The sequence below is a fragment of the Chlamydotis macqueenii genome, chromosome 20 (assembly GCF_036417535.1).
Source record: "Chlamydotis macqueenii isolate bChlMac1 chromosome 20, bChlMac1.mat, whole genome shotgun sequence".
Lineage (NCBI taxonomy): Eukaryota > Metazoa > Chordata > Aves > Otidiformes > Otididae > Chlamydotis > Chlamydotis macqueenii.
In genome coordinates, this window is record NC_141575.1 from 11094265 (window position 1) to 11121642 (window position 27378).

At 51.8% G+C, this 27378-nt stretch overlaps 1 protein-coding gene across 1 annotated transcript; it reads left to right on the forward strand.

Annotated features, from left to right (window-relative positions):
- LRSAM1 (leucine rich repeat and sterile alpha motif containing 1) lies at positions 1-27378 on the forward strand. Its single transcript, XM_086763489.1, has 25 exons — positions 1-98; positions 4355-4534; positions 6050-6106; positions 7706-7750; positions 8209-8286; positions 8536-8604; positions 9339-9423; positions 10685-10806; positions 11996-12086; positions 13016-13146; positions 13783-13812; positions 14857-14979; positions 15069-15208; positions 15646-15690; positions 16696-16766; positions 17556-17655; positions 18537-18624; positions 19363-19437; positions 20967-21047; positions 23309-23404; positions 23982-24080; positions 24854-24985; positions 25409-25490; positions 25611-25759; positions 26251-27378. The coding sequence occupies exons 2-25, from the start codon at positions 4463-4465 to the stop codon at positions 26374-26376; spliced, it is 2187 nt and encodes a 728-aa protein (XP_086619615.1). The 5' UTR covers positions 1-98; positions 4355-4462; the 3' UTR covers positions 26377-27378.

Below are 27378 nucleotides of genomic sequence, written 5' to 3' on the forward strand. Positions count from 1 at the left end.
GCTCTGGCCGCTTTTCTCGATGGTGCCGGTGGCCGGGAGGTCACGTGACGGCTGCCGGTGGCGGGCGGGGAGCTGTCGCATCATGGCGGCGGGGAGCGGTGAGCGGGGCCGGGCCGGGGAGGGGGGGGGATCGGGCCCCGGGGCCTCGGCGGCGTCTGCGGGGCCGAGACGCGGGGCCTGGCGGGACCGGCTTTCGCGGCGGATCGGCGGCCGCCTCTGCCCGTCCCGAAGCTTCGCGTGGGTGTGCGGTCCCCTGGGCTGCGGCCGGGCTCCCCGGCAGGGCGAGGGAAGGCACACGGCACCGTGCGAGCGCTTCTGCCGCCCCCGCAGAGGCCACCGGAGGCGTGGGAGCGGGGGGCGCCCAAAGCTGCGGGCGCGCTTGCTGCGGGAGGAGACGCGGCCCTTGCTCACTGTTGCTGCTTTCCTCAGGTGTCGGGGCCGGGGCTGGCAGCGCTCGGGCCCTCAGGCGCAGAACGGCTCCGTGCTGGCTGAGAGCAGAGTAAAGAAGAAAAGGACCGAGAAAGATAGCCTTTGGAAGCTGTGTGAAACCCGGGAGGGGGGCACTGCAGGGGAGCCCGAAGGAGAAGAAGAAGAAGAGAGTAGTGACAATGAGGGAAGGAAAGGACTGAGAGGCAGAGCTGGAGCCGGTGAAGAAGAGAGATTTGTTTCAGGCGTTGCGAGGGGAGGCCCTTGGCAGGATCAGGCAGAGCCTGGTTATTGCAGGGCTGGTCCAAGTCTAATGACAGCTCTCCAGCACAAAGAGCAAACGTGCTGTGGGAGAGTAAGTTACGAAGCTGCAGTTCGCCTCTGTCTCCTTCCTGAGCCTTGTTCCAGTGCATGCTGCGCTGCAGGGCTTCCTGCTACTGCTGCTAGTCGCTTGATGAGCTTCCTCTGGGTGAGCAGCACCTGCTGCTTGAGAGATGTCTGGTGACAGCTCTGTCCTTCATGACTAGGTGGCATCTCTGCAGGAGCCCCGCTCAGATCCAGGCGCCGGCTCGCTGCTGCATTGCTGTGCTCCTGAGCATGTTTTCCCAGAGAAAATAAAATCTCTCTTCCTTCCAGACCCCCATCTTGTCTGTTACAGTGCCATGGCGTATTTATGATGTCCAGAATGTTTTAACAATTGGGGTTTGGTTTGGGTCTTGTTGGTGTTTTGCTTTGGTTATGTTTGTTTGTAAAATTAGGGGTTTGTTTTTATTTTACTCAGCATCCAAGCGGCTGCAGACTGTAAAACAGACAGTGGATATTCCCTTGCCCTTTCTCCCCTGTGTGTGCAGTGCTGCAGAGCAGATGCCTGCAAAGATCAGCTGCTGGCATCCCTAAAGACGCAGGATTTGCAGTTCATGGATGCTCAGGGTGGGTGCTGTCCCTGGCGCACACAGAAAGTTATTTCAAGAACTTAATAAATAAAAATGACATCATATAAAATACGGTCACACGCCAAAGGCCCTTCCCGTTATTGACTGCTGAGTGCTCGTCTCACTGAAAACTGGTGATGGTCAGCCAAGCACACAAAGCCAATGTCGCAGAGAGAGGAACAGCTTTGCTCTTTGCAGGTTTGACATGTCTTTTCTTTACAGCAAGTTTGGACATCTAAAGGCTGTTCAGTCCAGTTAACAAATCTCTGATCCTTCATCTTTGGACCCTGATATGATTCTTTCCCTGTGCAACTGTCTGTCCTTCAGCCTTCCATGTCTTTATGTATTTTCTTGGGTCAAATGTAAATGGCTTTCCATTATCCACAAGACTAATAACAGGTATCTAGCTGTGATAGGTAAGGTAAGGTGGGATAAGGGGATGCGTGAGTCCTCGGGAAAGAGTTGAACACGTTCAGGAAGGTTATGGATATCGTGCTGCAGGCACCCTTCTGGTTTCTCATCTTTAAATTTCCTCCTTTTGTTTCTGCCTGTGATGGCTGACCCTTGCTTGTGGCTGGCTCTTGATCGCTTTCCTGCATTTCCAAACTGTAGCTCCTGACAATCAGCTTCCCTTCTAGCCTCATCTTCTGAATTTTTGCTCTTGCCTCCCCTTCTGTGGAGAGGTGAGTCTGAGGGGCATTTCAGTAGTCTGAACTTGTTAAAAGACAGCAAAGTGGGATGGCAGGGAAAGAGCCGTGAAACTGTTAGGGTTTGATTCTCTCACAGAGTGAGTTTGTTTGCAGCTGCCGTCTGCTGTTCTAGCTTGTTCTAGTAGAGCAGTATGACAGCAGTACAGTGAAACCGGACATCCTTGCCTCTTGTTTCTGAAGGGAAATGAAGGGTAGCTGCTTGGATGCATTTAGACTGAAGTTATGTTTTGCTTTTACACTAAGGATTTATCTATATAAAGCTCTGTTTAGTTTTTGGCAGAGATCTCCGCGCGTGAGGAGCAGCCCTGACCGTGTCCTGTGGCTACGCGCCTTTCAGTGTGGTTTGAGATCAGTTCGTAGACACAGAGCTGGCAGGGAACCATCTTTTTATGTACAACACAGGAGCTCCACTAAGCACTAAATTAACTGCATTTATAGCTGTGCCATTTACTGGTGAAGGTACTGGTGAACTGGTGAAATACTGACTCTTCTGTATTGTTTTAAAAATTACTTATTAAAATGGTATTTGAAAAAGTCATTGCAAAGTGAACCTTCCAGTGCAAGTTTCATAGCGTGTATCTCGATTTGGACTTTCGGCAGCTGTAGCTTCTGCCTGGGCCCACCCTCTTCGCCGTGCAGTGCTGATCATGGCTCCTTGGGTTCCTCGTGTACCCCGAGGTTTCTTGCCCAGCCAGCCCAAGTCTCCTCCTTTTGGGCTCACTGGTGCACTTCTACTTTTCTCTCATCTTGTCCCAGTCTTACCACCAAGCATCAGCTCCCTTTGTGAGCCCTTGTTCACCAGCAGCTCCCGACTCGGACTCTTTCTGCATTGCCACTTTTTGCCCCCTGCTCTCATGCAGTGTGAGAAGAGCCCCTCTTCCTTCTTGATTTTTATAGCTCAGCTGGTCCCCATCTCTTTTCCCAGTCTGCCAACTGGTACCCCTCTGATTACCAGCTGTTCTCCCCATTTCTTGTCCAGCCTTAGCTTGCTGCCCTTCCCACAAAATCCGCCAGCACACTCCCCTTTTCTCCCCTGCTGATTCAGAGTCCTCTTACAGAACTGACTCGGGTTCCTGTTCCCCTGCACCCACCTGCAGTCCTGATTTCGCAAGACCCCTTACTGTGATCCGCTCTTTCCGGTTTAACTTCTCTTGCCTTCACACTGGAATCAACTGGTGTCTTTGCATAAAATCCAGTTGAATTAACAGAAGAACATTCTCCAGCTCTCAGTGCTGTAGTGACCTGGAACAACCGTTTTGGGGAAGATCTGGCTGCCCTGTAAGCCCAGGATGGAGTGTGGCAGTTTAATCTGGAGACACACAGCCTGCGGGAAGCTCCTAAGCGCCCGGGAGGGCAAATAGCTCACCCCAGCATGCGGCCGAAGCAGCAGTGATTGCCTTTGGTTTGTAGGCAGAGGTGTTCTGAAGTTAGGTTATTTTAGCTTTGCAGGCAGTTATTAGACTACTGGAAATTTATTTGGCTTTACTAAAAGTCTGACTTTAAGCTGTTAGGTGTTTAAGCTGAATCTTTTAATCTTGCTGTGTGGCTAAAATGGAGAAAGTATGCCTGTGCGACTCGGCTTCTGCCTAGAAAGCAAATGAATCAAGTGTTTTGTTGACTTAAGACAACCCCGAAAGCTGGGAAGCAAAGTTCAGCTTGGGCGTCCTGATTCCGGTGCCTTCTCGGGTCCTCACGACGTCTCGGGGAGCAGCTGGGCCGGGCTGTGTGACGTGCCAGAGGAGGCTCTGCTGTACTGGGCAGTCATCAAGTCCCTTTCAAACAGTTATCTGTATTTTGAACTGCACTGGGGTCTTGTTTGTTCTCACCTGCCCTGAAAGGGGAAGGCAGCTGTGTTGCTCTCAGAATTGGGAGTTTTTTACATTTCCAGCCTAGCTTTATTCTAGAACGTTTTAAATTTTCTTACTATTGTGTCAGAATTGACTTTGCATTTAAATAGTTTGGGTTTTGTCCCTGATGCCTGATCTCTTCATGCAGTTACAGCTTTTTTAGTTCCTATCCTGGAGTGGGCCCTGCAGTTTCCTGGTCACTCAATAGCCTTTCTCTGTCCGTGTTCCAGCTTGACTTAATTTCTCTTGCACAAGGATGACCAAGACAATCAGCTCGTCTCAGAGACACAGCAGTGCTTTTGTGGCTCGTGTTAATGCTTCCACCATGGAGGTGTGCCGGAATCTGCCTGCTTGATAAGACAGAGAAGGGCTTAAACAAAGACAATTACTGAGACAGTGTTTTTTTTCTTTTTTCTTTTTTTTTTTCCTCATTTGTTAGAGCACAGTTTTGTAGTCCAGGCTCCTCAGCAAACGCGTACTTCAGGAGCCCTCTGCCTTTATGCTGATCATTTGTGCCACTGAGACGGAGCTATAGTTAAAACTGAAGATGCCACTCTTCTTCCGTAAGAAGAAACCCAGTGAAGATGCTCGAAAGCGCCTTGAATTCCAAATGTGCCTGGTAAGCAATGCTGAGGTCTTTTCTGTTCTCTGTGTCTAGTCCTGGATGCAAGATGACATGGCATCCTCTGCGTTACCAGTAATTGTGTTACTGATCTCACCAAGACAGCAGGTCGTCTTCCTCATGCACGTCAGGGAATTCCTCCCACAGGTCCCCTTTGTGCCACTTCCATCCCTCTCTGCCGCTGTGGTTCCACGTAACATCCTCCACCCCACGCCACCTCCTGCCAGCCTGCGTCTGGGACCTCGTCCCTCCTTTCTCCTCCATGCACTTTCACTCTTCCAGGTCTCCCAGTTTGCGTTTCCTACCAAGGAACCCGTGACATACCCTTTCCCATCTTACCTGGCTTTCCTTGTACCTCTCTTTTGCTTCTCATTAGTATTTATTTTCTTCCTGACACTCAGACAATTGACTTGTTAGATGTTGCGGTTTGTTTTTCTGGACTCGCATTTAGCCAAGATCCTCTGGGGCAGGTCCTCGGCAGTTGCTGTCACGCCAGCGAGGTCGGCAGAGCTACTTGCCTTACCGCAGGCTCAGATTTAAAGTTGGCTTTCTGAAAGCAGTCGTCTTTTGAATTGTTTCACCTATTCTGCCACAGGAGCTGTGGACCAGTGCTGGCGTGGGGGATCTGCTGTGCTCTACCCGAGAGGCACCTGCATTTTAAAAGTGACAAAATTATGCTTCTTGGTAAGGTATTTTGGAAAGGAAGGCTTTGTTATTTACCAGTAGTGAAACTAGTTTTACTGAATTTATTCAGTTGTAGCGTTTCTGTTCAGCTCCTGTGAGGCTGGGGAGGGATAGCTTAATCTGGCCGTTCTAGGATTAGTTCTGTATTGCATGTGCTTAGTTTCGAGTCAGGATATCTGGTTCTGAAGCCTTAACAGAAGCACTAACACAAGCAGGTTTTATTGCTTTCTTCTGTACCTTTTATTTAAGAAAGTAATTCCAGAGATGCAATGCTGCTCACGGTGAGGTTTGTCCAGTTTCATTCTGTTAGCAGCTGCATTGGATGTAGTTGATTTGAACGTGGAAAATTACTTTTGAACAGAAGCAGTGAGTCCTTGCTCCTTCTTATACAGCAGAGCTGGCTCTGCAGGTCCCATGGAGGCAGAAAGGCAAGAGCTGGTTATTTTGGTTGCTGTGTACGGTTCAGAAGCAGGTCAGTCTGCTGGGTGAGACGTGCCAGTGACACAGCAGGCTCTTCACAGGCTGGGATGGCACTGCTGTTGTTCCTGGGAATTGCCTCTCTGGTGCTTGAGAACACGTAATTTCCTTTCCACTTTTATTGCACCAAAAGGTTTTTCCTGCAGTTGGTTTCCCGATTGCTGTTGCTCGCTGCAGTTGTAGCAGCACACTCTTTGCTTCTAGCGTTGTCATTGAATTACGTGGCTGTGGCAGAGAGCTGTAATTGCATTTTGTAGGGAGCGGCCAGTTGAGTAGTTCAGTCAATGTGCAGCAAGACGTCATGGATTTCTGCATGGTCTAATTCTCTGGATGCGTATCTTCCCTCTCCAGGCAAAAGAAGCTGGTGCTGATGACATTCTTGACATATCCAAATGTGAACTCTCGGAGGTACGTCCTCTAGAACTCCAAGTATTAGCTCACAGGTCTGAGTTCTCTGCTTTTTGTTACCAACTGTCTGATCTGGTATCACGTCTGTGAGCCTTGAGACAGAAACAGCCAAGTTACTGGTCCACTTCTGCCTGTGTCTGCTGAACTCTGGCTTTCAGGTGGGGGCTTCTCCTTTTTTTTCTGTGAGAGATTGTCTGTCTGATGCTTCAACAGCATTTCTGTCCTGGGAATCCTTTTTCATTTCACAGATGGGGAGGGCAGAGTGGTCTCATAGCCTCCACCAGTATGTTGGTAGGACCCTAGTTTGGGACCTCATGGCCTGATTTGGCTAGTCACAAGAGAATTTGTTTGCCAAAGGCTTACTGTTTCTAATCTTAGAGTTACGAAGTCTGCCACCTGCGGTTATTTTTCTGTGTAAGTGAAAATTCCTAGTTCCTGGCTGCTGGTTAAGGATGGAAATCTCGCTTCCAGCTTGGCTTCTTTTGTGGCAGCCAACTAAATTAGGAACAAGCTGTCCTGGAGCATGAGCGGCTAGTGACAGATTGCCAGGCTTTCTGAGGAGACAGCTTTTCATTCTGGCAGCCAGGCAATCCTGTTAAACAGAAGCCAGTTTATATTTCACTATCAGTTTTTATTCATTGTCTCGTGTTTCTAGAATGTTGGTCCCTGTGTAAACTTTTGTCACAGGATGCCTTTGCCAAGCAAGGTAACAGATATTGCACTGCTCTTTGGGAGAGATTTGGGACCATCCTGGAGAACATAGGTGTCTCCTGTGCAGTGTGAAATGGCTTTGCTGAGACTCTGGGATGTTTTGTTCCAAGATCAGAAGCCAACGGCATATTGTGTGTAGGTTTGCGAGCCAGTCTGGGTAAAAGGGTGGCAGACAGAGGGTGTCCTGAGCCAGCTCCCTTCATAGCCGCAGCTGGGCTTGGATCCCCAGCAGCTCCTTTTGGATTGGTACCCTAAAACTCAGTCTTGCTGTTTCTTTTTAGACTTTGTTTTTTCAATAAATGAAGTGAGCCATCAGTTTGGTCTTAAAATTGACTCTGGACAAGAGTTTGGCTGATGTGGTTCCATGCTGCAGAGCAGGTCACGGTGCTCAGCCTTGGCTGGCTGGGGCTGAATTTGCTGGCACGTCCCTTTTCCAACTGTGCCTCTCCTGCAGAGCGCAGCAGGGACGAGGACACCCACTCCTGCCTGTTGCTCGCCCTTCTCATTTAGCCTGCTGCAGTGTGTTTGCCGAGGTTGCAAAACGATAGAATACATTTGTATGATGACTAACTGAAAACGTGCTTGACTCTTGAATCATCTGCACGTTGAATATTAAATCACGCTCGGCTTGAACTTCTGCCTAAACCTCAGTCTGTTCTGTGCTATGCACGACACCGTTGTGTTGTAGAGAGGCATTGCAAGCTGTTAAATGGAAGCTAACTGGGAAGTACTGGGATCCTGGGCCAAAACCTGGGGCCAGTAATTTTAAATATCACTTGTGTTTTCATTAAAGTTAGTTACTCACACTTTCCAGGTGGATACTGTAGAAGTGCTTACAAAGATAGTACCTTGAGAAGTCTGACACAACTATTTTTTAATTGTTTTTAGGTTCCTTATGGGGCCTTTGCAACCTGTAAAGTCTTGCAAAAAAAGGTAATGTTGCAATCATAAATTATTGGATAATTCTATTATTATGCTTGAGTATTACTGTTGTGCTTGAAGTGACTGTATGTGGTTGTTTATATGTTGCTTTGGAAGAAGTTTGCTTGCAATGGATTTGGCCACTTGTACAATACCACATAGAGCAATTTGGGTAGGACTAATCCTTTCTGTGTGCTTTAAAGCTAACTTCTGTCACGAAGGATGGGATGGTTGTTTCTGTCTCAGCCTGTCTGATGACATTTCTCATGTGAGGAACTAGGCTCTTGCTTAGATCTCATGTTAAATGTTTGACCTTCTATGAAAATCCATTTACTACTTTAATATTTTATATGATCCTGAACAAGATATTGAGCTCTTATACATCCTCTGCAATTAAATCTCAACAAATGTGCTTGATCTAGACAGCAGTGTCTCTTGTGTTCATGTTTCAATGGGATTTTCCTCCTCAGGTGCTGATTATTCATACGAATAATCTGACATCTTTAGTTCCAAAGTCCTGCAGCCTCCTGAGTCTCATAACCGTGAAGGTAATTGTGATTCTTAACAGTTAATCTGCAGTCTATTTTCCTTGCGTTCTAGCTGCATTAAAACACACTAGCCCAGATAAATCCCTTCTATCTGACTGAATTAAGTGCCTGTGTCTCCTTGAAAACTTAAACCACTTTTCAAAGCCCTGTTGGAAGGGAAGTAATTTTCATTGCTAGATAATTCTTGACCTTTCATTCTTGCACCATGACTTCTTTTCCCAACATTGATGAAATCATGGACTCTTCCAGGTTCTAGACCTGCACGACAACCAGCTCGCATCGCTTCCTGCTGATATTGGTCAGCTGACATCACTTCAGGTAAAAGATTTGCAGCTGCATCCCGAGTGTCTGTAAAGGGCAGCACAAATATGGGGTTACTGCTCTTTGTTTTTAATTAATTACAACTTAAATTATGGTCCACAGGGTGTCAGATCTATTTCATTGACTTGACTGTTGCTGTTGAACTCCTTGTTGGAGAAGGAGAGCAGGAGAAGAGCAGGAGTGCTGAGTTACATAGACCTAGCTTAGTGCAAGGGCTGTCAGCCCAAATGGCTCGCACTGCCAAGCAAGTGCTGTGACCAAGCAGAGCTGGAGCTTCCAGCCCCATTGGTTTCCCAAAATATTCAGGTTTTACCATTCTCCCTGGTGTGATTACGTTGAGAACTCAGTGCAGTGGGTTGTAGTGCACGCTGAGGGTCCTCTCTGCTAGGAGTGCAGCTTTAGGTTCGGTCACCGCTCTGCTGTGGGAGCCGGGGTGGGGGAGCGCTGCCCCGGAGGGGAGGACACTCCGCTTCCCAGTTCCTGCATCTGGGTTCAGCACCTGCTGCTGCTCTTGGTTGTGAATAGGGTTTCTCATTGCATATGGTAGCTAGATGTACCCTGTCTCCAGGGCATCTGGAAAATATGTATTTTTTTTAACCCAGAAAGTATTGTCTAAAACCAATTTCAAGTTCTCCTTCTGGGCCTGAAAGTAGTCCCAACAGCATAGATGTGTAGAAGACCTGAGACTTGTACAAAGAATATCTTTAATATCTTTTCTGTTAATACCTTAGGTCCTAAACCTTGAAAGGAATCTTTTAAAATGTCTTCCACAATCTATAGGAGACCTTGCCCAGCTCCAGATGCTCAATGTGAAAGGTATGGCTTGTGCTTCTTGTCGGTGCTCTGGGCGAAGCACCGTTTATTATCTAGGTCATGTTGAGCTGCAGTAGTAGTTATTCCTTTCAACCAAGGCAAGCACCGAATGGTTTACACTATGAATGCTAAGGAAGAACACAAGAAAGAATTGAGTGCAAGTAATTGGCAAGCCAGGAGAAATCATCTAAGCAGAAAATGGGTCCAGACTGGTCCGTATGATGTCTTAATTCAGCCCGTTGCCTTTTCTCAGAAGAGAGGTTGTTGGGTCATCGTGCCTGATCTCCACAGCTGAAAGCTTACTTGTGTGCCTGCGCTTGGACAGCATTTCGAGCCCCAGCTGCCGCATTCCTGCGGTGAGGAGTGCTGAGAGGGCTGGAGGCACACGTCTTCCTTCAGAAGCGTGAGATACGTGTCGAGCTGGGAGCACTGTGTGTGCCCTGCAAGAGGAGTCCCAGGCCAGGGTTTGTCCCCCTCTGGATTATGATTTAGACCACCCTAAGAAATCTGTCTATGCAGATTCAAGTGTGAGAAAAATAGTAGGTCTTTGGCAGAAGCAGTTCAGCAAAGCAAGCAGAGCAGTCAGCATGCATAAACTGAATTACAGTGAAGTCCACCGACACCCGGAGTTCGGTCCTGGGAGCCTGTGCAGCCCTGCCAGGTTTGCACAGCCCTAACACAAAGGTCAGAACTGCACCTCTTCTCAAGACTCCTGGGCATTTTCCAGATATGCAGTGCTGTAAATCTGGGAGAAAAAAAAGAGACTTTGTTACAGGGAGCTGTTGCTGAAAAAGGGAAGGGAATGGAGGGCAAGAAACTTGGAAGTGCAGCTTGGTTCATTGCCATATCTGCCTGCAGCACCTGGCCTATGACCTGTAGATGTGTGATCCCACACTCAGTGCCCTTTTTCCCGTCTCTCGTACTTGCACCAAAGGGAAGAAGACTCCATGTTACAAATATTCTCCTGATAAAGAGCACAGATCCAGCCTGCAGCAGTGACCTCAGCTGAGAAGGTCATTTCAGCGTGAGGAACCGCTGCTGGACCTGTGCGCTGGGGCTATGTGCAAGTAGATCTTGATCCCCATTTGCCTTGGTGGGCGATGGCAGCCGTTGGAGTCCTTGTGTGAGTGTGACCCGTGCCAGCCCTGTCCCTGTAGCAGAGTATAGAAAATGAGTCATACGTGTGATTATGGTTTGGTGTTCCAGCAGATGAACTTGCTTTGGAAAGGTTACGTGGCACTAAATGGCTTTTCTCTGTCTCTAGGTAACAAGCTGAAGGACCTGCCTGCTACTGTGAGTGGCTTGCGGAGCTTGCGCACTCTGGACATCAGTGAGAACGTGCTGCAGGAACTGCCACGGGTGCTGGCTCACGTCCGCACGCTGGAGGTACGCAGCCGGCCAGCCGTGTCTGTCTCTGCCCTTCGCAGGCTGTTCTGCTGCAGGCTGCTTCCCTTCCTACTTGCTCAATATGATAATAAATTTAGCACAGAAAGTGAATTTTGGGGGTTAGGGCAGGGCCACTGTGGGGGATTGTAACCAGGCTGTATGCGGTTCTTGGTGTCCAAAATAACTCTTGCTTATCCTTCCTGCTTTGGTCTTTTTCTGATCACTTTTTGCCGTGGTTTAACAATGAGAACAGCAGTCCCCAGGGAGTGAACCCCTAGGTGTGATCTGCCAGCGCTGTCTCCGAGAGCACAGACTGTGCCTGTGCGCTCAGGTTGACTCAGCCGCTTTCCACCAAGGCTGGTTCTAAATGAGCAGATGGGATGTTTCCGATCAGGTTTTTGCCTCCGTTGCCGTGACAGATCTCTGACTCATCGTCAGCCTCCGTGGGTTTCAGGCTCCCTGGAGTGCACATTCGAAACGGGACAAGCATTGAGATTTTTATGGATGTGTTACCTTCTGGCTGCCAAACCTGTCAGTACGAAATGGTGCAAATGTCAGGCAACAGGGCTGACTCAGGCACCAGCACGGAGGATGCGAGTAAATGCTCTGCTGTCTCGGATACACATGAGGCTTCACTTCTCTTGTGGGCAGTCTCTGAGATGAGTGATCTGTGCCGCTCGCTCCCCTGTGCTTGACAAAGTGCTTCCTTTCTAGGCCTTCCTGCTATGCCCTTCTCTACAGGAGGCAACAGTAGGTCCTTTTACTGGCCACAGTAGGACAAAACAGTGGTCCTTCCACTCATTCTTTATGGTACACCTCTCCTCTCTGTGCCCTTTGTATCACCATCCCTTCCAGGCATCATGCTTAAGGGCTCCAGCACACTAAAATGTAGAAAATTTCTGTAGTTGAGAAGCGGTATGTCCTCTTGTGCTTTCGCAAAGTAGACACGTCAGCCTGAGCGGGATGTTCCACTGAAGGGCCAGCTCAGAAGCTCCCAAATAAGGGACAGCAAAGTCACCTCTGAAAGGTTCAAACACCCAGCAGAAATTTGATATCTCGTATTTGTGCCAGGATTTAGGGTAACCTGAATTTATCACTCCATAAATGAAATTTTGGGGAGCTGCAAGGATAACTGCACTCTGGCTGGGCCATCAGAATAACCTGGACCTCTGCATGTTCTCTTTTGGAGATGCTGACCCTGGATGCCTCTTCCATGACCTACCCATCACCTGATATTTGCAGTGCGGGTACAGAGTCCATTCAGCGGTTCCTCTGCAAAGGTATGCAAGAGTCTGTGGATGGTAGTGAGAGCCTGGGGGGCTGCGCTGCGCTCTGACGAGGTGCTGTGGCGTGTTCAAAGATTGCGTTTACAAAGGACAAACGGGATTGGCTCTGCTTGGGGTGGTTCCTGATGCTCTGCACGCTTGGTGGGCTGGTCAGTGAGTTATGTGTCTTTGCTGGTAAACAGCAAAACAGGAGCTTTGAGACTTTCTTCTTCCTGTCCCACTAAAATTTAAAATAATTCTGTTAAAACATCAGAATAGCTGGGTCAGAGACTGTCTGGGTGACCATAAGAAGTCATTGCACCTCCCTGCGGTTTTGCTTTCTCATTTGTATTTTCTCTGGTGGAAGGATTAGGCGTTGTCCAGATGTAGCTGCCTTGGGACAACGAGATAGACTCGGTAGTCACTCAAGGTCCCTTCTACCCTCATTTTCTATGAGGAAGGACCTGGGGCCTGCAGACTGATGAGCTGTTAAAAGAAACCAGATGGAGAACTCAGAGGACAAAGATGATGTGCTGTGAGTTTGTAAACACGGTGTTTAATGCAGACAGGAAGGTTTGGTAGAGGTTTGATGCAAGGGAAGTGCGTTGCCAGATATTGGGCGAATCACTGAAATAAAGGGACAGTCAGAACTTACTTTGGTATGGGCACTAACATTTGCAGCCCTGCAGGAATCAACACGCCTGTACTCCTGTGAAGGAAGCAGGTTAGCTTTGATCGTCTTCCTGGTGGGAATGGGGGGCACTGTCTCCTCTCAGAGCTTCTTGCTGTTCAGCCTGAGCTGAAGGAGCTCTTTTGGGCGCTCGTCTGTGTGCGGGGAGAGGGAGCGAGGTTGGAAGCAGTCACACACCAGCCAGCCCTCTGGCGTGCTGCCAAGGAGGTCTTTAAGCACCAAATGTTCTTGTTTTGTGTCTGATACCTTCCAGAGTGTGGAATTGCATACTACCCTCCGTCACAGTATGTGCTCCCCGCGCTGGAGAGTGATGGAGGAGGAACGTCAGTGGATGGGGTGGACAGGGCAGTGCTTAAGTACTTGGAGGAGGAGAGCGAGTGGCAGGTGAGGCTCTACTGTGTGTGAAGTTGTGTGAGAGGGTTTTGGATTTGTCTCTCTGCTCCATCAGTGGCTCTCACAGCACTTAGCCCATCATCCCTCATCACCTTCCCCCCGTGAGATGTGTCTTTTGGGATCAAGAGAGCATCAGTGCTCCGAACCACGCGTAGCACTGTGGACGTGGGTGGCTCATCTCCTTCCTGAGAGCTGGGGACGGTGTTACCGCTGCTGATTCCTGGAAGACACATCATGAAAGCAATGATGCCGTCAAGGGACAGGGGTGACAATGTGTCAGGGTGTATGCAGCACGGTAACGTCTGTATTCTGGAGGGGACAGCAAACTGCAGAAGAACCTTGTGATTCCCAGCCACGTCCTAGAGATGTTCAGCCCTGCCTGGGAGAGGGGAGGCTGGGCATGTAGTTGTGATAAACGGTGTTAATTCCTGTGCTGTTTGACAAGCACAGAGTAAATTTCTTTGACCCTGGAGAAGCATGAATGACTGGACTTTGTGCCTGTGTTAATCTTCTTGTGCCTTTGGTTGATGTCTTTACTCAGTTAGGGGAAGATATCATGTGGGCTAATAATATCTACAAAAAATTGCTTTTGGGAGTAACTTTCTGCGGATATTGCTTCTTTTTCAGAACAAATTTTCGGATTATGAGAAGAGGAAGGTAAGGACGAACACCTGCAAACGCTTTGTCTGCAGCATAGGTCCATTTCTGTTTCTTGTTTTCCATCCCTTTATCTGGTTTCTCAGCCAAAGCTGAATGTTTTGAGAACAGAGTTCTTGCAGAAACCCCCGCCAAAGCTGCTCACTCCTCACTGCAGGAGCCAGGTGGAGCGTGGGGGATCTGGGCCTGACTCTGCCACATGCAGCCGATGCGCTGCAGTCTCTCTCGTAAGCGAGCTGTTGCAGTTTAAGTCAGTCCATGTTTGCGGAGTTGGATCCGGGGGCTTTCACACCAGATGGCTTTTTTGTTGCCTCTCCCTGCTGGAGGCTCAGTTTGTTTTTCACGTGAGGTGGGCAGACGTGTGTGAGCAGTCCATGCGCAGACCGCTCGGTGCACCCCTGCCCTGAACTGCAGCCCCTCCCTGACTCCTGCCGTGGCCCTTTGGCTCATAGTGCCACCGTTCCTGCTCCCTCTTTCCATTCCTTGTTTCTGTCCTCCGTTCCCCTCACCTGGCTGCATTTTTAGTTTGCTCTTCTTTTTATTTCACTGGTCTCTCTCTTCCCGTGTGCACTTTGAAATAAGCAGAAGTTCCTTTCATGTAGTTCCCCTCTCACTTTGGGTAGCACAGCTCTTGGCTGGCTGCTTCCCTCACTCTGCGGTCTTCAGACAAGGGAGTCCCCTTGCCATCTGGAATTGAACACAGCCTTAATTTTGGGCTTCCCTCCGGGTGTTTGTATTGGCTGTTTCAGCTGTGTGGGTTAATGCCCAGGGACTTCGGCTTCATGATGATGAATTAAGTTGTGGGGAGTTTGGAGACTGTCATAAAGAGAGCAGCAGCTTCTGCGTCCCAATTTTTGGGTTCCTAAGGAGAGAACATTTCCATCCCCTAGTCAAGCCTCCTGTTTGCCATTTGGTTCGCTTTCTTGTCATCGAGGGGATAGCTGTGCCTTGTTTTATGTTTTTGCCCGAATTTTTTCTGGTTTGGGAAGGAGCAGAGCCAGCAGTCTACTGATCTCTGGCATTCATCTTTCTTATTCCTCTCAGGAAAAAAAAATGCAGGAGAAGCTGGAATTTGAGCGACGCCTGAACATGGGGCAAAGAGAACATGCTCTGCTTGTTCAGCAGATCAACAGTCAGAAGGATGAGATACTGCAGACAGTGAGAGAGGTAGGTCTGCTCTGCGCAGGCCCCATACAAGGCACTGCCTTTCCTAAGCTGACCACTTTCTCCTCTGATTCTCTCTTGCTTTGGCCTAGGACCAGGTGAGGCTGGAGGAGGGTCTGACAAAGCACCAGCGCTATTTGGAGGAGGAGCGCCTGAAGCTGCTGCAGCAGCTGAAGCAAGCGGAGCAAGGCATTACCAGCCGTATCCAGAAGCTGCTAGAGGACAATCAGAGGTATGGTCCCAGGGTACCTTGCAGCGATCTCTGTCCCTCAGAGGCTCGTGTTGTTTTGTCCCACTCTGAGCCGTTCATTTTGCCCTTTCTGAGTGCTACAGAACTGGGCAAGATTGATGTCTCTAGGAGGTGCCTTAGTTGTTGAAGTGACAAAGTCCCATTTAAAGGAACTGGAATTTGACACCTTAAAAATTTGTGTTTGACACACATGTGTGCTGTTGGAGTTTTGCAGTGCTGTGGAAAAAAATATTAATTCCTCATGGAAGGTGCATATTTGAAGTATTTGGAAGTACCACTGCCTGGATCTGCTGGACTGGTGCTGACGCAAGGTTACCAGCCTGCTTAAAGTTGCTCTTCCGCGCATGAGATGCAGAGTCATTTTCTGCCCTCTGGAGGAGTAGGATGTCCCGCTCATATTGTTTTATCTGGTTTTTTAGGCAAAAACAAAGTTCAGACATTCTGAAATCCTTGGAGAATGAGAGGTGAGTCTTCTTGAAATAAGCTCTTCTAGAAAAGGAACAATAAGCTGGGAAGAGGGCTGGGACCTTCCTTTCAGAGCTACTGGTCCGAATCCACCTTAAGTCAGGGGAAGTTCGTCTCATCCCTGCAGCTGGTTCTGTCCAGTGTTGGAGGTATGACACTGGACTGGATGTGCCTGGTCTTCCCCAGTCTGGCAGACCCAATGGGATGGTGATTTTACCTCTTTGGTCTCTGAGTGGTCCTAGCTAAGGAGTTTGGGAACAAAACCCTGTATTCCACTATCAAGAACCAATTACATCTGGTGGAAAACAAGGCATTTGTGAAGACGGTCCAGTGATGGTACAGGCTGGGAGGAACAGGTTGAAAGCAATGCTGCCATTCAGCCCACACTCTGAGCTAGCTTTGCCACCAGAAGTGGTTGTCCCCAACTCTGCCCTGCCTACATGCTGCCCCCTCCCTTCAGCCAACTGTTTGTGCTGTGGCATGATAAACTGGATGGGGACACTGACCTGGCTGAAAATAATCCCTTTGTATGTCAGATAGTTTTCCAGCCGCATCAGTTCCTGATCTGTTAAGCGGTGTTGTGCGTGTTTGTGCTGGGACAAGGGCAGGGGAGGTGGGAATGGAGCCAGGCTGCTGCTGTCAGGGGCCCTGCTCACTTAGGTCAGCTTTAAAGTGCTCATCGAGCCTCAAGAGAAAGGAAAGCAAAAAAACCCGACTGCTACCATGTTTGGTGAGAGTGTATGCGCGTTGCATAGATGTTCTCTTTCTCAGAAAGATCAGCTTTCCGCTCTGATAAACAATTTTCCCCATGGCTTTGAGCAAAATTTATGCTGTCTCCCGTAGACTTAGAGGTTCCTTACCAAGAGATCACTGAGACTTTTGTGTCTCTGATAAGCACGTGGCTTTCCTGAGCAGGGGGTGAATCTGCTCAGCATTTAGGCTCTGAGCTGGGTGGATGGAGGAGACATGAGATGGTGGCTGAATTGTTCTTGTTTGTTCGGCAGAATAAGGATGGAACAGCTGATGGCGATAACACAGGAGGAGACGGAGCATCTGCGCAGAAGGGAGGTGGCCTGTAAGTCCAGACAACTCTTTGGGGTGGTAAGGTGCAAGAAGGACCTGGTTCCTTTGGAGGTGCGCTGAATAGGTGACAACCACGTGGGAGATGCTCTGTCATGCACGCGTTCGTGCTGTATTACTTGGTGCAATGGGGCAGAGCTGCAGGGGTAGCAGTGCACGTGTACTGTTGCCAATCCACTGCTTCCACCTTCAGCTCGCTGCCGATTCTCCTCGAGGTGCAAGCTGTGCTCCCTGTGTAGCTACAGCACGTCACACAGGGAGTTTGTGAGGCTGGCTATAAACACAAAGTGCTTCATAATTCAGAGGTGCCAAGCAGATATTAACTGATCAGGTTCATGAGGCAGGAGGCATGCGGTAAACAAGAACGGTGCTAGGGAGCCTTTTCTGCTCGTGATGACCATCATCAGATCTGCTGGGGTTGCAAGGGACACAGTGTGTGTGTTGTCACCCCAAGGATGGGTTATTCAGAGTGTGACGGGCAGAGCTGCAGCCCCTCTGAGGGCCAGTAGGCCGAGACTGGGCTCCTCTGGATGCTGAGGAGATGCAAGCACAGGCAGAGTGGCGTTTGCTCAGCTAATTTGCCAATAAATAGCTGTGATTCTTGCCGCTGAGTGGGTCTGCTCTGAAAGGAATGAAGTGGAAAAAGCAAGGACAGGTTGGAAATGAGAGAAGGCACTGTGAATCGCAGGTGATTGTAGCAGCAGTGGTAGATGAGCGCTGTGGTATGATGAGTGGTAGTTGTAGACACCCGCAGACACAGACTGACAGCGTTTCTGTCTTCTAGCTGCCATGCAACAAATGCTGGCCGAGAGCTACAAGAACAAGCTCATCCAAATGGCCTACGAGTCTCGTCGGCAAGACCTAGTCAACCAGGCGTGCTCCAGGTACAGTGGGAGATGGCTGGGGCTGGTGGTACTGTTGTGAAGTCCTTTTCTTTCCAGCAGTTCCCGGTGTCATTCCCATGTATACGCCCAGGAACTCCTGCAGCCACTGTAGTGCAGCAGGCAGCTGTGTAAGAGCAGGTGACAATGCAATTTAAAGAAATTGTCAAACTTGATTAACCACAAGAACGTGCTTGTTAATCTTATTTTGGATGAACTACCATTTTTATAAACTGTTTCTTTTACTTTATACATTCTGCTAAATATGGAGGATGAAATTCGACTGGTCTTCTTCCAGTCTGTTAGCCAGTTCAGTGCCAAACTGTAGCACAGAACTCCTTTCCTCACCTCCCAGGGCTGTCCCAAGGATGCTGTTTGCATACACGTAGGACCTATTGCCTTGCTGTAGGTACAGAGCGCATTCTGGCTCGCTCTGTTTACAAGAAGCTGAGAAATTTTCATCTGTCAGCATCTGGCCCTGAATGGAAACAACCTTGTGTGCCTGTGACCTGCCAGGAGAGGGCAGTGGGCAGACACGGTCGTGCCGGCGAGCGCAGGCAGGATATGGGCAGGTTGCCTGGCTCTCCATCAGCCCGCCCTTTCCAGTGCAGAATACCAACGTCCAAATCCATCGCCTGAGCAGCTTGCTGGGCAGCAGCAGCCCCTGTTTGGACTTCAAATTGTGCCTGTGCAGGCAGCAGTGCTTCTGCTCTGGCTCGGTCTGCGGTGCCGGTTTGGTTTGGTTGCGGGGAAGGAGGTTTTAAATCTGTCGCCCTTGTTCAGTAACACATTTCTCCACTCCCGGATTCCCTGTTGCCTGCTTTTCCTCTTGTTTGCATCAAGAGATCCAGCAGTAACTCCATGGCAAATCCATCTTCTTGCAGCCTAGCTGAGATGGATCAGAAGTTCCAGCAGATCCTGGCTTGGCAGCAGCTGGATCAGAACAAAGCTGTTAGTCAGATCTTGCAGCAGGTAGGCAAGGGAGCAAACTGCTTGTGGGGGTGATCAAGGGAAAGCAACTGCACGCGAAGGCAGGATGGAGAGAGGATCGCAGGAGCAATGGTGGCTGGGCTGGGCTGCATGCAAAAGTTATTTTATTTAACACTACATGCTGAGCTTTGAGAATCATTGGTATTCTAATAAACTGACTTGGGTGGCTGAAGGAAAAGTGTATTTATTTTTTAACTAGACAGCTTTTCAGAAAAGACAGCAGCACAGACAGAAGCAGAAGCAAAACTGGTCTGATGATAAACAGAGAGGATTTTGAGACAGAAGTCCTGCCTTTTTGGCAGGTTTCCTGGGTGAGTTGGGGCAAGCTGCCTACAGGAAGCATTTTCAAAGCCTCTGCTCATTCTGAATACATCATTTTGAACCTGAGACCTCTGCTGCTTATTTTTCAGAAGTGCTGGGCAGCCATGCCCTGTTGCACAGCTTGGATGCTCCGTGCTCCTGAAAATGAGAGGTCAGGTTCATACAGAGCATTCAAAATATGTGTTTGAAGAACAAGAATATAATTTCTGTGTCTATCTGTCAAGTGGGTTTTACCTTTTGGGACTGTAGGATCTAAGCCATGGTGTAATCAGGACACTGTTGCACAGAGTAAATGCTGTTCAGGTGCTTGTGCCTCAGTAACTGCAAGGTAACGGGGGTTTTAGCCCATTTACAGCTGCATCAGCAAGCTCACCAAGCAGGATTTTGTCTGTCCCTCAGATTGAGATGCAGAAAGCTGCCTTTGAAGCTCTCCAAGTGAAGAAGGATCTTATGCACAGGCAGATCAGGAACCAGGTGAGTCCGCAGCAGAGGAAAGAGCAGCCAGCTACTCGGCTCATGCTGCCATTCGGTGAGGCACTTCTGAGGAAGGTCAAGGTTCTGTGAGCATAGAGCAGGGTCTGAGGGAACTGAGGAGCTCTTGTGTTGCTAAAAGCCCTGTAACAAAGCAGTGGGCAGCGCTGGTTAAACTGCAGTCTCCCAGCTGCATAGGAGGGAGCATCAGTGCAGGTGTTGGATTCCTGGAGGCAGCGGAATTGCCGTTGCCTCAGTCGTCGCAGCACGGATGTGGGTGAAGTGCTGGAGAGTGGGCACTGGAGGACAGGCCGGCGTTGGCTCTGTGGGGGTGATCTGCAGTTGCAACTAGGATTTCCTTCAGGCTGTGTCCTTAGCAGGGCTGCTCATCCCACATGAGTCCACTGCATCTCCATCCAGCACGTCGGGACTGCACCTTGAGCCATAAGTTTGCTTTTATTTCCCATTCCCAGCCTGCCTTTCCGAGCTCCATTCCACAGAAGGTGCAATGCGATAGTTGGGAGGGAGAGACAGAGCTTATGGAGAACGTAGTTGTGGTTGATACATGAAGACAGGAAAGTAGCGGTGGTTGATGCATGAAGATGGGTGGCTGGTTTCTGACACGGTGCTGCAGAATCTTCCCTCTCCTGATCTGACACTAGCAGAAAAGTCTCAGGTTAGGAGTTGGTCAATAAGCCTAAGAGCTTGGATATTCTGAGTCACTCAGTGACCAGTCTCTGCTAGAAGCCTATGGATTGTGCATGGACAATCCGGGAGATGGGTCTGACAACTCTCCATTGCTTGAGTTCATCAATGAGAGCCCTGCCGTTTGCTCACACTGGCTCTGTAAACAAAGGGAGTTTGTTCCTTGGTACCATGGCTGGATCTTTTACTATTGAAATCCAGCCCACCCCACCAGCATCCTGCACAGGCAGTGGCCGGGCAGGAGCCCTGGGCACTGGCTGCTGCAGAGCCTGGGGTCAGCAGGAATTTCGTGGTCGGTGGCGCACATTGAGCAGCGTGGCCTGGGGATGGTAGATGGCCTGGCAGACAGGTGAGCTGGGCTCTCATCTTGGCTTTGCTGTGGGATCTTGGGCAACTCACTTCACCTCTCTGTGTCTCAGTTGCCCCATCGTTGTGGGATTTGCTGGAGCTTCTAGAAACCAGGACCTTGCCCCAGTTAACCTGCAGTTTGAGCGGTGGTGCTAGGAGGACTTTGACAATCAGTTGGTGCCTTCCAGAGAGGCTGCAAAAGGTTTGGCTGAACAAACTGGTTGCAGGGTGCTTCTGGACTTGAACGGAAAGCGTTTAGAGTAGAGAGACAATTAGAGAGTGAGGGACAGCTCCTCAGGCAAAAAACAAAGAGCAACCCTAAGAGAGTGCATCATGGAAGGGCATTAGCAGGTTCCCCAGATTTCTGGGTGGCTCTGCAGTGCTGTCCCTCCTAGGGCAGCAGTCAGACCTCGCTTTAAAAGAGCATAAATTAAAGTCATTTCAAATGTCAGTAAAAAAATGTTTCATCTTCTGTTTAGATTAAATTAATAGAAACAGAGTTATTGCAGCTGACACAGCTGGAGTTAAAGAGGCAAGAACTGGACACAGAGACGCTGCAGGTATGTAGGGCTCTGGGCTGCCCCGCCACGCTCTCCCTGCTCTGGGATCGCAAAAGCTCCACTTGCTTCTTTTGCTCCTTGCAGTTTCCAGATGGTTTTATGCTTAGTCAGAAGGGCATTTACCCACAGGACACCACAAACCCTCTTTGTCATGGGAATGTGGGAACATTGCTGCTGCTCCTAAAATCTGATGCGTTTTCAGAGGAGAGACAAACGAGCCGGCCCTGATAGCAATGGGCAGTTCCGGGTTTCCTGGGTGGGGAAGGATTTTGCGATCCAGTTGTTGGCTATCCCAGAAACACCTGCCTGCCGCGCATTGTATGTCTTCTTACTTTGTTGTGTTGTGTTTTGTTTTTAAATACCTGCCAGTGATGGCTGTCAGCTCTCCCCCGTCATTTCTAAGCCCTGTGTCCCAGGCTGCTGTGTCCCACCATCCCGCCGTTCAATGAGCTGTCTTCATCAGCAGTCACACACTGAGGAGTAGAAAGTTTGGCTTAAGCAGCTTGGCTTGAAATTTTGTTATTACGCCTTTGCATCCGTTGTTTTCTGTGTGCACTGTTTGCCAGGTTAGGTCACCTCTTCTGTCAGCCTGAAATCAGTTACAGACACCTTACACTTTCCAAGAGCAGTGCCTGCAGCAGGTTGTGCAGAGGTGCTGACTTAAGACGGGAGCCCTGTGCTGGACTCCCTGAAGTGTAAGAAGATTTGGGTTATGCCAGCTTAACTCAGGCAGGTCCTCTGTATAACGCTGCAGTGTCGGAGGCCTGATAGTGGGGGACCCGATGGTGAGACTACCCAAAGTTCACACAGGGAAGACCAGGGAATCCCACGCAGATGTGGTTCAGGTGGCCCTGGACTCAGGTGATTCCTGATGGGTGACCACAGGAGCTCCAGGGGAGTGCAGAAGCTCTGCCCTAGTACCCCTCTGCAGCCCGTCAGGCAGCACAGCGTATGCAACTTCAGCACTGGATGCTAAGAAACAAGGCACAAACAGCTTTGGCTGGCTGGGTACCCTCCTGCCGCTTGGTGGTCTCCAGCCCAAAGGTTCCCTGCTGTGATTGACCCCCCAGTGCCCACGAAGGGCTTTGGCAGAATCTTTTCTGTTGTGCTTGATACCTCCCGTGCAGTGGGCAGCTGCTTCCTCCCCCAGTATACAGGTGCTTTAGTAATGGACTTGATAAATCATTGGAAAGCAGGAAAAAACCCAAAACACCCAGAGAAAGGGAGGTGCTTGCACAGGTCTCTTGCAGGGTCAGTCTGGGAGAGCGATCCCAGCGGGGTGTCGCAGTGCGGGTGGGCAGGAGAGCGCATCTTGAGGTGAGCTGAAGCTGAAGCTGAAGCTGAAGCTGCCTGGGTTTCTCATCTGGAGCAGCTCCCGTGTGTGGTCTGTGGTCCCTCTCACCTCTGTGGAGGTCCTGACACAGCGGAGCTTTCCTGCCTGCGTCAGAGCAGCTCTTTCCTGCCAGAGCAGCTCTGGTCAGCGCACGGTGGGTTTGGCTGTGAGAGGCAAGCATTCCTGTCTCCTGCGCAAACAGAGGACCTTGTCCCTGTGTAGGGTCCGGATGCTGAGCACTGAAGTTTCCCCACACTTCTTTAGGAGGTCAGCCTTCTAACAGAACCCTTTTCCCTTTGTCCATGGACACCTGAAGTCCTTGTGGCTGATGACTGCTGGCCTCTGCTCAGTTTAATGATCCTCCCAGCAGGTATGAGCTAACTGGGACGGAACCACTCAGAAGTGCCACACGGTCTGAGGTTCCTGAGACAGTTAACCTCTCCTAATTTCCAGCAGTGTGGCCGTGGTGATGAGTTACCTTGCCCTGGTACCCAGCGGTGCTCGGTGTGAAGGGCAGGCTTCCCAAAGCCATGGGGACACTGCTACCTTACCTGTGCTGCATACCTGCAGGCTTCTGGAGCTAGTTTCAGGTGGTCTTTCTCAGTTGAGGAGAGGGACCATGAACACTTGTAATGCCATTGACTGACTGATGGAGTGATGAAGAGCTTCTGCAGGCCAGCGTGGACTGGGGCTGCCCGGGGTATCTGGGGGTTGGTCGGTGCAGGACCGAAAGAAAGGGGTTCAGCTTGGCTCTGCCGTGCCAGCTGCTAGGAGGGGATTCAGGCTCAGGGGGGCCTGTCGAGCACAGGGCTCCCACATCTGCTGTGGCTGGTCTGGGTCCGGTAAGTGCTTTGCTGGAAATCGGGGCGGGTGGTTGCTGGCAGCTGTGTGGTACGGAGATGGGGATGCCAGAGTCCTTCTGTTGCAGGGGGTGATCACGGAGCAACGCCAAGCACTTGGCTACCTGCTGCAGCAGCTGCTCAAAGAAAAAAAGGAAAGGGAAGAAGAACTGCGACAAATACTGGTAACAAAGGCCCCTAGTTAGGCGCTGTAGAGGAAGCACACGGGCTGGCTGCGGGGAGAGAGTCACGGGTCAGCACGGGAATAAAGGGGAGCAGAGGAGGGCTCTGAGGAGTTGTGTCCAGATCCAGGGGCCAATTTAACTTCAGAAAGCGCTAACTTAAGTGCTTGGGGGCACAGTTACCACCAGTCCCTGGTGCCGCGTGAGGCACCATCATCAATCTCCCCGTCAGGAAAGGGGGCTGTAGGAGGGGATACACACAATCCCACAAGGACCCTGCTGTGGCCTTGTCGCCTTGAAGACCTCCAGACTTTCCTGAGCGTCAGACCAGGCTCCAGTGTCTGGGCAGAGTGAGCGGAGGGGATGCACAACCCTGGACTGACAGGGGGGTCAGAGTGGGAGCAGCCTGCAGAAGGGCAGAAGTGCCCATCTTACCATAGCTGTGCCCGTCGCAGGGCTCTGAACCGGCCCTGCGTGGCCAGGCTGTTGGTTTCCCCTCCTGACCTCCAGCTCAGGCTTCCCTAAATGCTACTCGCAACGTTATCTCGGGCTGTTGAGTGAATGAGTTTTTGTTCTTCAGCTGGAAATGGAGGCAAAGAGCGAAACCAAACAGGAGAACTACTGGCTGATCCAGTACCAGCGCCTGCTGAACCAGAAGCCCATCTCCCTGAAGCTCCAGGTCGCTGCCGCAGCTCGGGCTTTAATTGTAGCTGTGCTCTGCTCTGCGGAGTGCGGGGGGAGCAAAACAGCCCTGCCTGGGACCCCCAGGTTCAGCTGAGGCGGGGAGCAGGGCACAGGCCCCTCGCACGGGCTGAGGAGCCGCACAGGCTGCCCTGCGTTCACCTGCTCCAAGCCGCGCTGCCCGGCAGCCCTCTCGTTCCTGTGCGCTGGGGGTTACGGAGCTGCCCGGATCCGTACGGAGCCGGCATCTCAGCTCTCTGCCAGCGGGAGCTGCCGTCCCACCCACAAACAGCTTGCTGGGACTCTGGGCGCCTTTTATTCCAGCTAAACACCCAAACGGCTCTGCCTGGCCCCCCAGATTCCCCTGCGAATCCATCTGAACGCAGCAGCTCCTGTCCCTCCTGCCCTAACGTACTGCGCCGGGGACTTCGTGCTGTTAAACACCCGCGAGGGTGGCCGCAAAGGCCTGGAGCCGAGCTCTGCCCGTGCTGCGTTAGCACATTGCAAAAAGCAGGTGCTGCTGCTGTCATTGGGTGCCAAAATGGTTTTATGTCATTTTTCCTGAAACACAGTGTTTTGATTGTGCTTGTGAAATGCCCAGGGCCAGAGCTCCTCCGACGGCTGGGCTCTCCAGCTTTCCTGTCTTCAGGGATGCGGAACGCTTCGAACAGGGCAGAGGGCGGGGAGGAGCGCGCTGCTTGGCCTTGCTGCCGCCTGCGCCCGCGCCGTTTCTCGAGAGCGAAGTCTGGGAGCTTGCCGTGTGTTTTGCAGGAGGAGGGCTTGGAGCAGCAGCTGGTGAACCTGTTAATCGAGCTGTCGGCTGAACAGTACGTGCCAGTCTTCGCACACCATCGAATATCCGTGCAGGCGCTGAGCACCATGACCGCCAGTGACCTGGAAAAGGTACGAGAGAGCCGACGCAGAGTGCAGGACATGACCCATTGAACCTGCCCGTGCTCCGAGCCCGGCTGTGCTCGTGGCTGTGCCCGCGGCAGGTCTGCCAGGAGGGACTGCAGGTGCTCCCGCTGTGTCCCCTCCCAGCAAGGAGAGCTGCCAGCGCTGCTCTGTGCCCAGCCCAGTGAGCGACAGCTCTGCCAGGGCGCTCGCAGGGTGAGCTGTAGCTTGGCTCTGGCTTTCAGCGTCCTCAGATGCTCTTTGCAGTAGAAACGGCACCAGGTTTCCCCGATCTGGCTTTGACTCCTGACAGAGGTGCTTCCCTTGGCATGGCCGGGTCTTGCAGCGAGGCCCAAGAGTTTCCAGTGTCCCCTTCGGGACAGAAGTCTCCTTTCCCCTCCGAGAGCTAACAGCCCTTCTCTTGCACCACAGATCGGCGTGACAGAGGCTGGCCTGCAGCGCGCCATCCTCAAGCGAGCTCAGGAGATCCTGGCTGTGGCCAAGACGATCCCAGGTACCACCAGTTCTTTATGGGAGCCCTGAGCTCCCGTCTCCCTGCAGCCATCCCCAGGGGTGCTGGGAGGGTGGGAGATGGTGCCCTCCTGGTGCTCACACCTGCTGCTTGTGGTTGCAGAGCTGCTGAGGACAGTGGAGGCCGAGGTCCGTGCAGCCCCGGAACCCAGCGCTCCCTTCGAGGAGCCTCTGAGCCCTGCGGTCCCCACGGCTCCCCCGCTGCAGTGGGAGGAGAAGAAGTCGGAGTGCGTTGTGTGCATGGAGCAGGAGGTGAGAACCTGGCACAGGCGTGGTGCTGGAGCAGGGGGTGGGGTGAGGGCGGCATCCAGCGCATCCCCCCGTATCTGTGTCCCCAGCCTGGCCCTGGGCAACACCTGGACGCTCAGCCCTCCAGCGCCCGCACAGCCTGGCTTAGGCCCCGCAGCAGGGCTGGAGGCTGGGCAGGGCAGAGCTCTGTGTGGGCCTCTCTGCAGGTCTGTCCACGCAGCAGCCATGGGGAATGTTCGGGGGGCCTCTCGGTCCAGCTCCTTCCCTCAGCCCACTGCACTCGTGCTCTGCACCGCCCGGACCCTCGTAGCGCTGGGCTGTGCACAGGGGTGGAGATGGGGGCGCCGGGCTCTGCCTCCCATGCTGTGGGACCCCCGGGTGATCCCCATCTCCTCCAGCCTCATTTCCTCCTGCGCTGGAGTACAGCGGCGCTGGGATGGGTGTCACCGGACGGCAGCACTCTCCGTGTCCTCTCCTCTGTCTCTTTCCCCCAGACCCAGATGATTTTCCTGCCCTGCGGCCACGTCTGCTGCTGCCAGACCTGCTGCGAGCGGCTGCACACTTGCCCCCTGTGCCGCAAGGACGTCACACAGCGCATCCGCATCTTCCACAGCGGCTAGGCAGGGCAGAGGAAGGCAAGGCTGCCGGGCATCGCCTCCGCCGCCCCTTACCAGGGCGATGTGCCTCTCCTGCTTTGTGTCAGAACTAAACAGACGCTCGGGCAGCATGACCAGCGCTGCCCTCCCCGCGCACGGCCCCGGGCTGGCTGCCAGCTGCACCCAGGAGCCTCAGCATCCTCCACGCTCCCCAGCGGCTTCTCAGCCTCGCCCTCGGGTTCCCTCTTCATCTGCGTCCCTTCCTCCTGCCCGCCCAGCCTCCACTGGGTGATGGAACTGGGTGCGCTTCTGCCGCCTCCTCTCTGGCTGGTGTGTTTGCAGAAAGGCCGCTCGCTCAGCAGGGACGCGGTGGGTGCCGGCTCTGGAGCCACCGTGACCTTTCAGCTCCCTGGTTGTGGCTGGGGCACTGCCGTGCTCTTGCGTCCGGCGCTGTTACCCGGAGGTGGGTGAATTTCCCATGGGAGGACGTGGCCAGGGGCGTGCGATGCTCTGGGGCGCTGGCAGTGCCTCGCACCTCCATCGTGCCCAAGGTCTGGGGTTCCGCTCTGGTGACCCACGGGAGCATGCCTGGGCCGCTGGTGGGCTGCAGCCACGGGCAGCGGGTGCCAGGGCAGAGTGGGCAGCTCCCTGACCCCCAATTCCTCCTCCTGTTGGCGGGGGGAGTCTGCAGCAGCCCCAGGTCCAGGACTCGAGGGACCCGCTCTGGCCAGAGGAGCCCAGCGCGCTTCCTCATCCTAAACTCACAGGTCCTGAGCAGGAGGCACTGCTGCCACCCCGCCGCCAGCACCAGCCCAGCGGTGAGCGAGGGGCCGGGGCTGGTCCTGGTGCAGCTCTGCATGCCCTCCGTGCGCTGGCATGCGGGCAGTTCTCCATCGCCATTAATAAATAACGATCCCAGGCAGGCTTTCGTCTCTTGACCTTGAAGCATAAACTGCAGAGATAAGCCCGGTCCCTCCACAGCCCTTCCCCCAGGAGAAGCTATTAAAAAGCAGCTGGTTTCTGCTG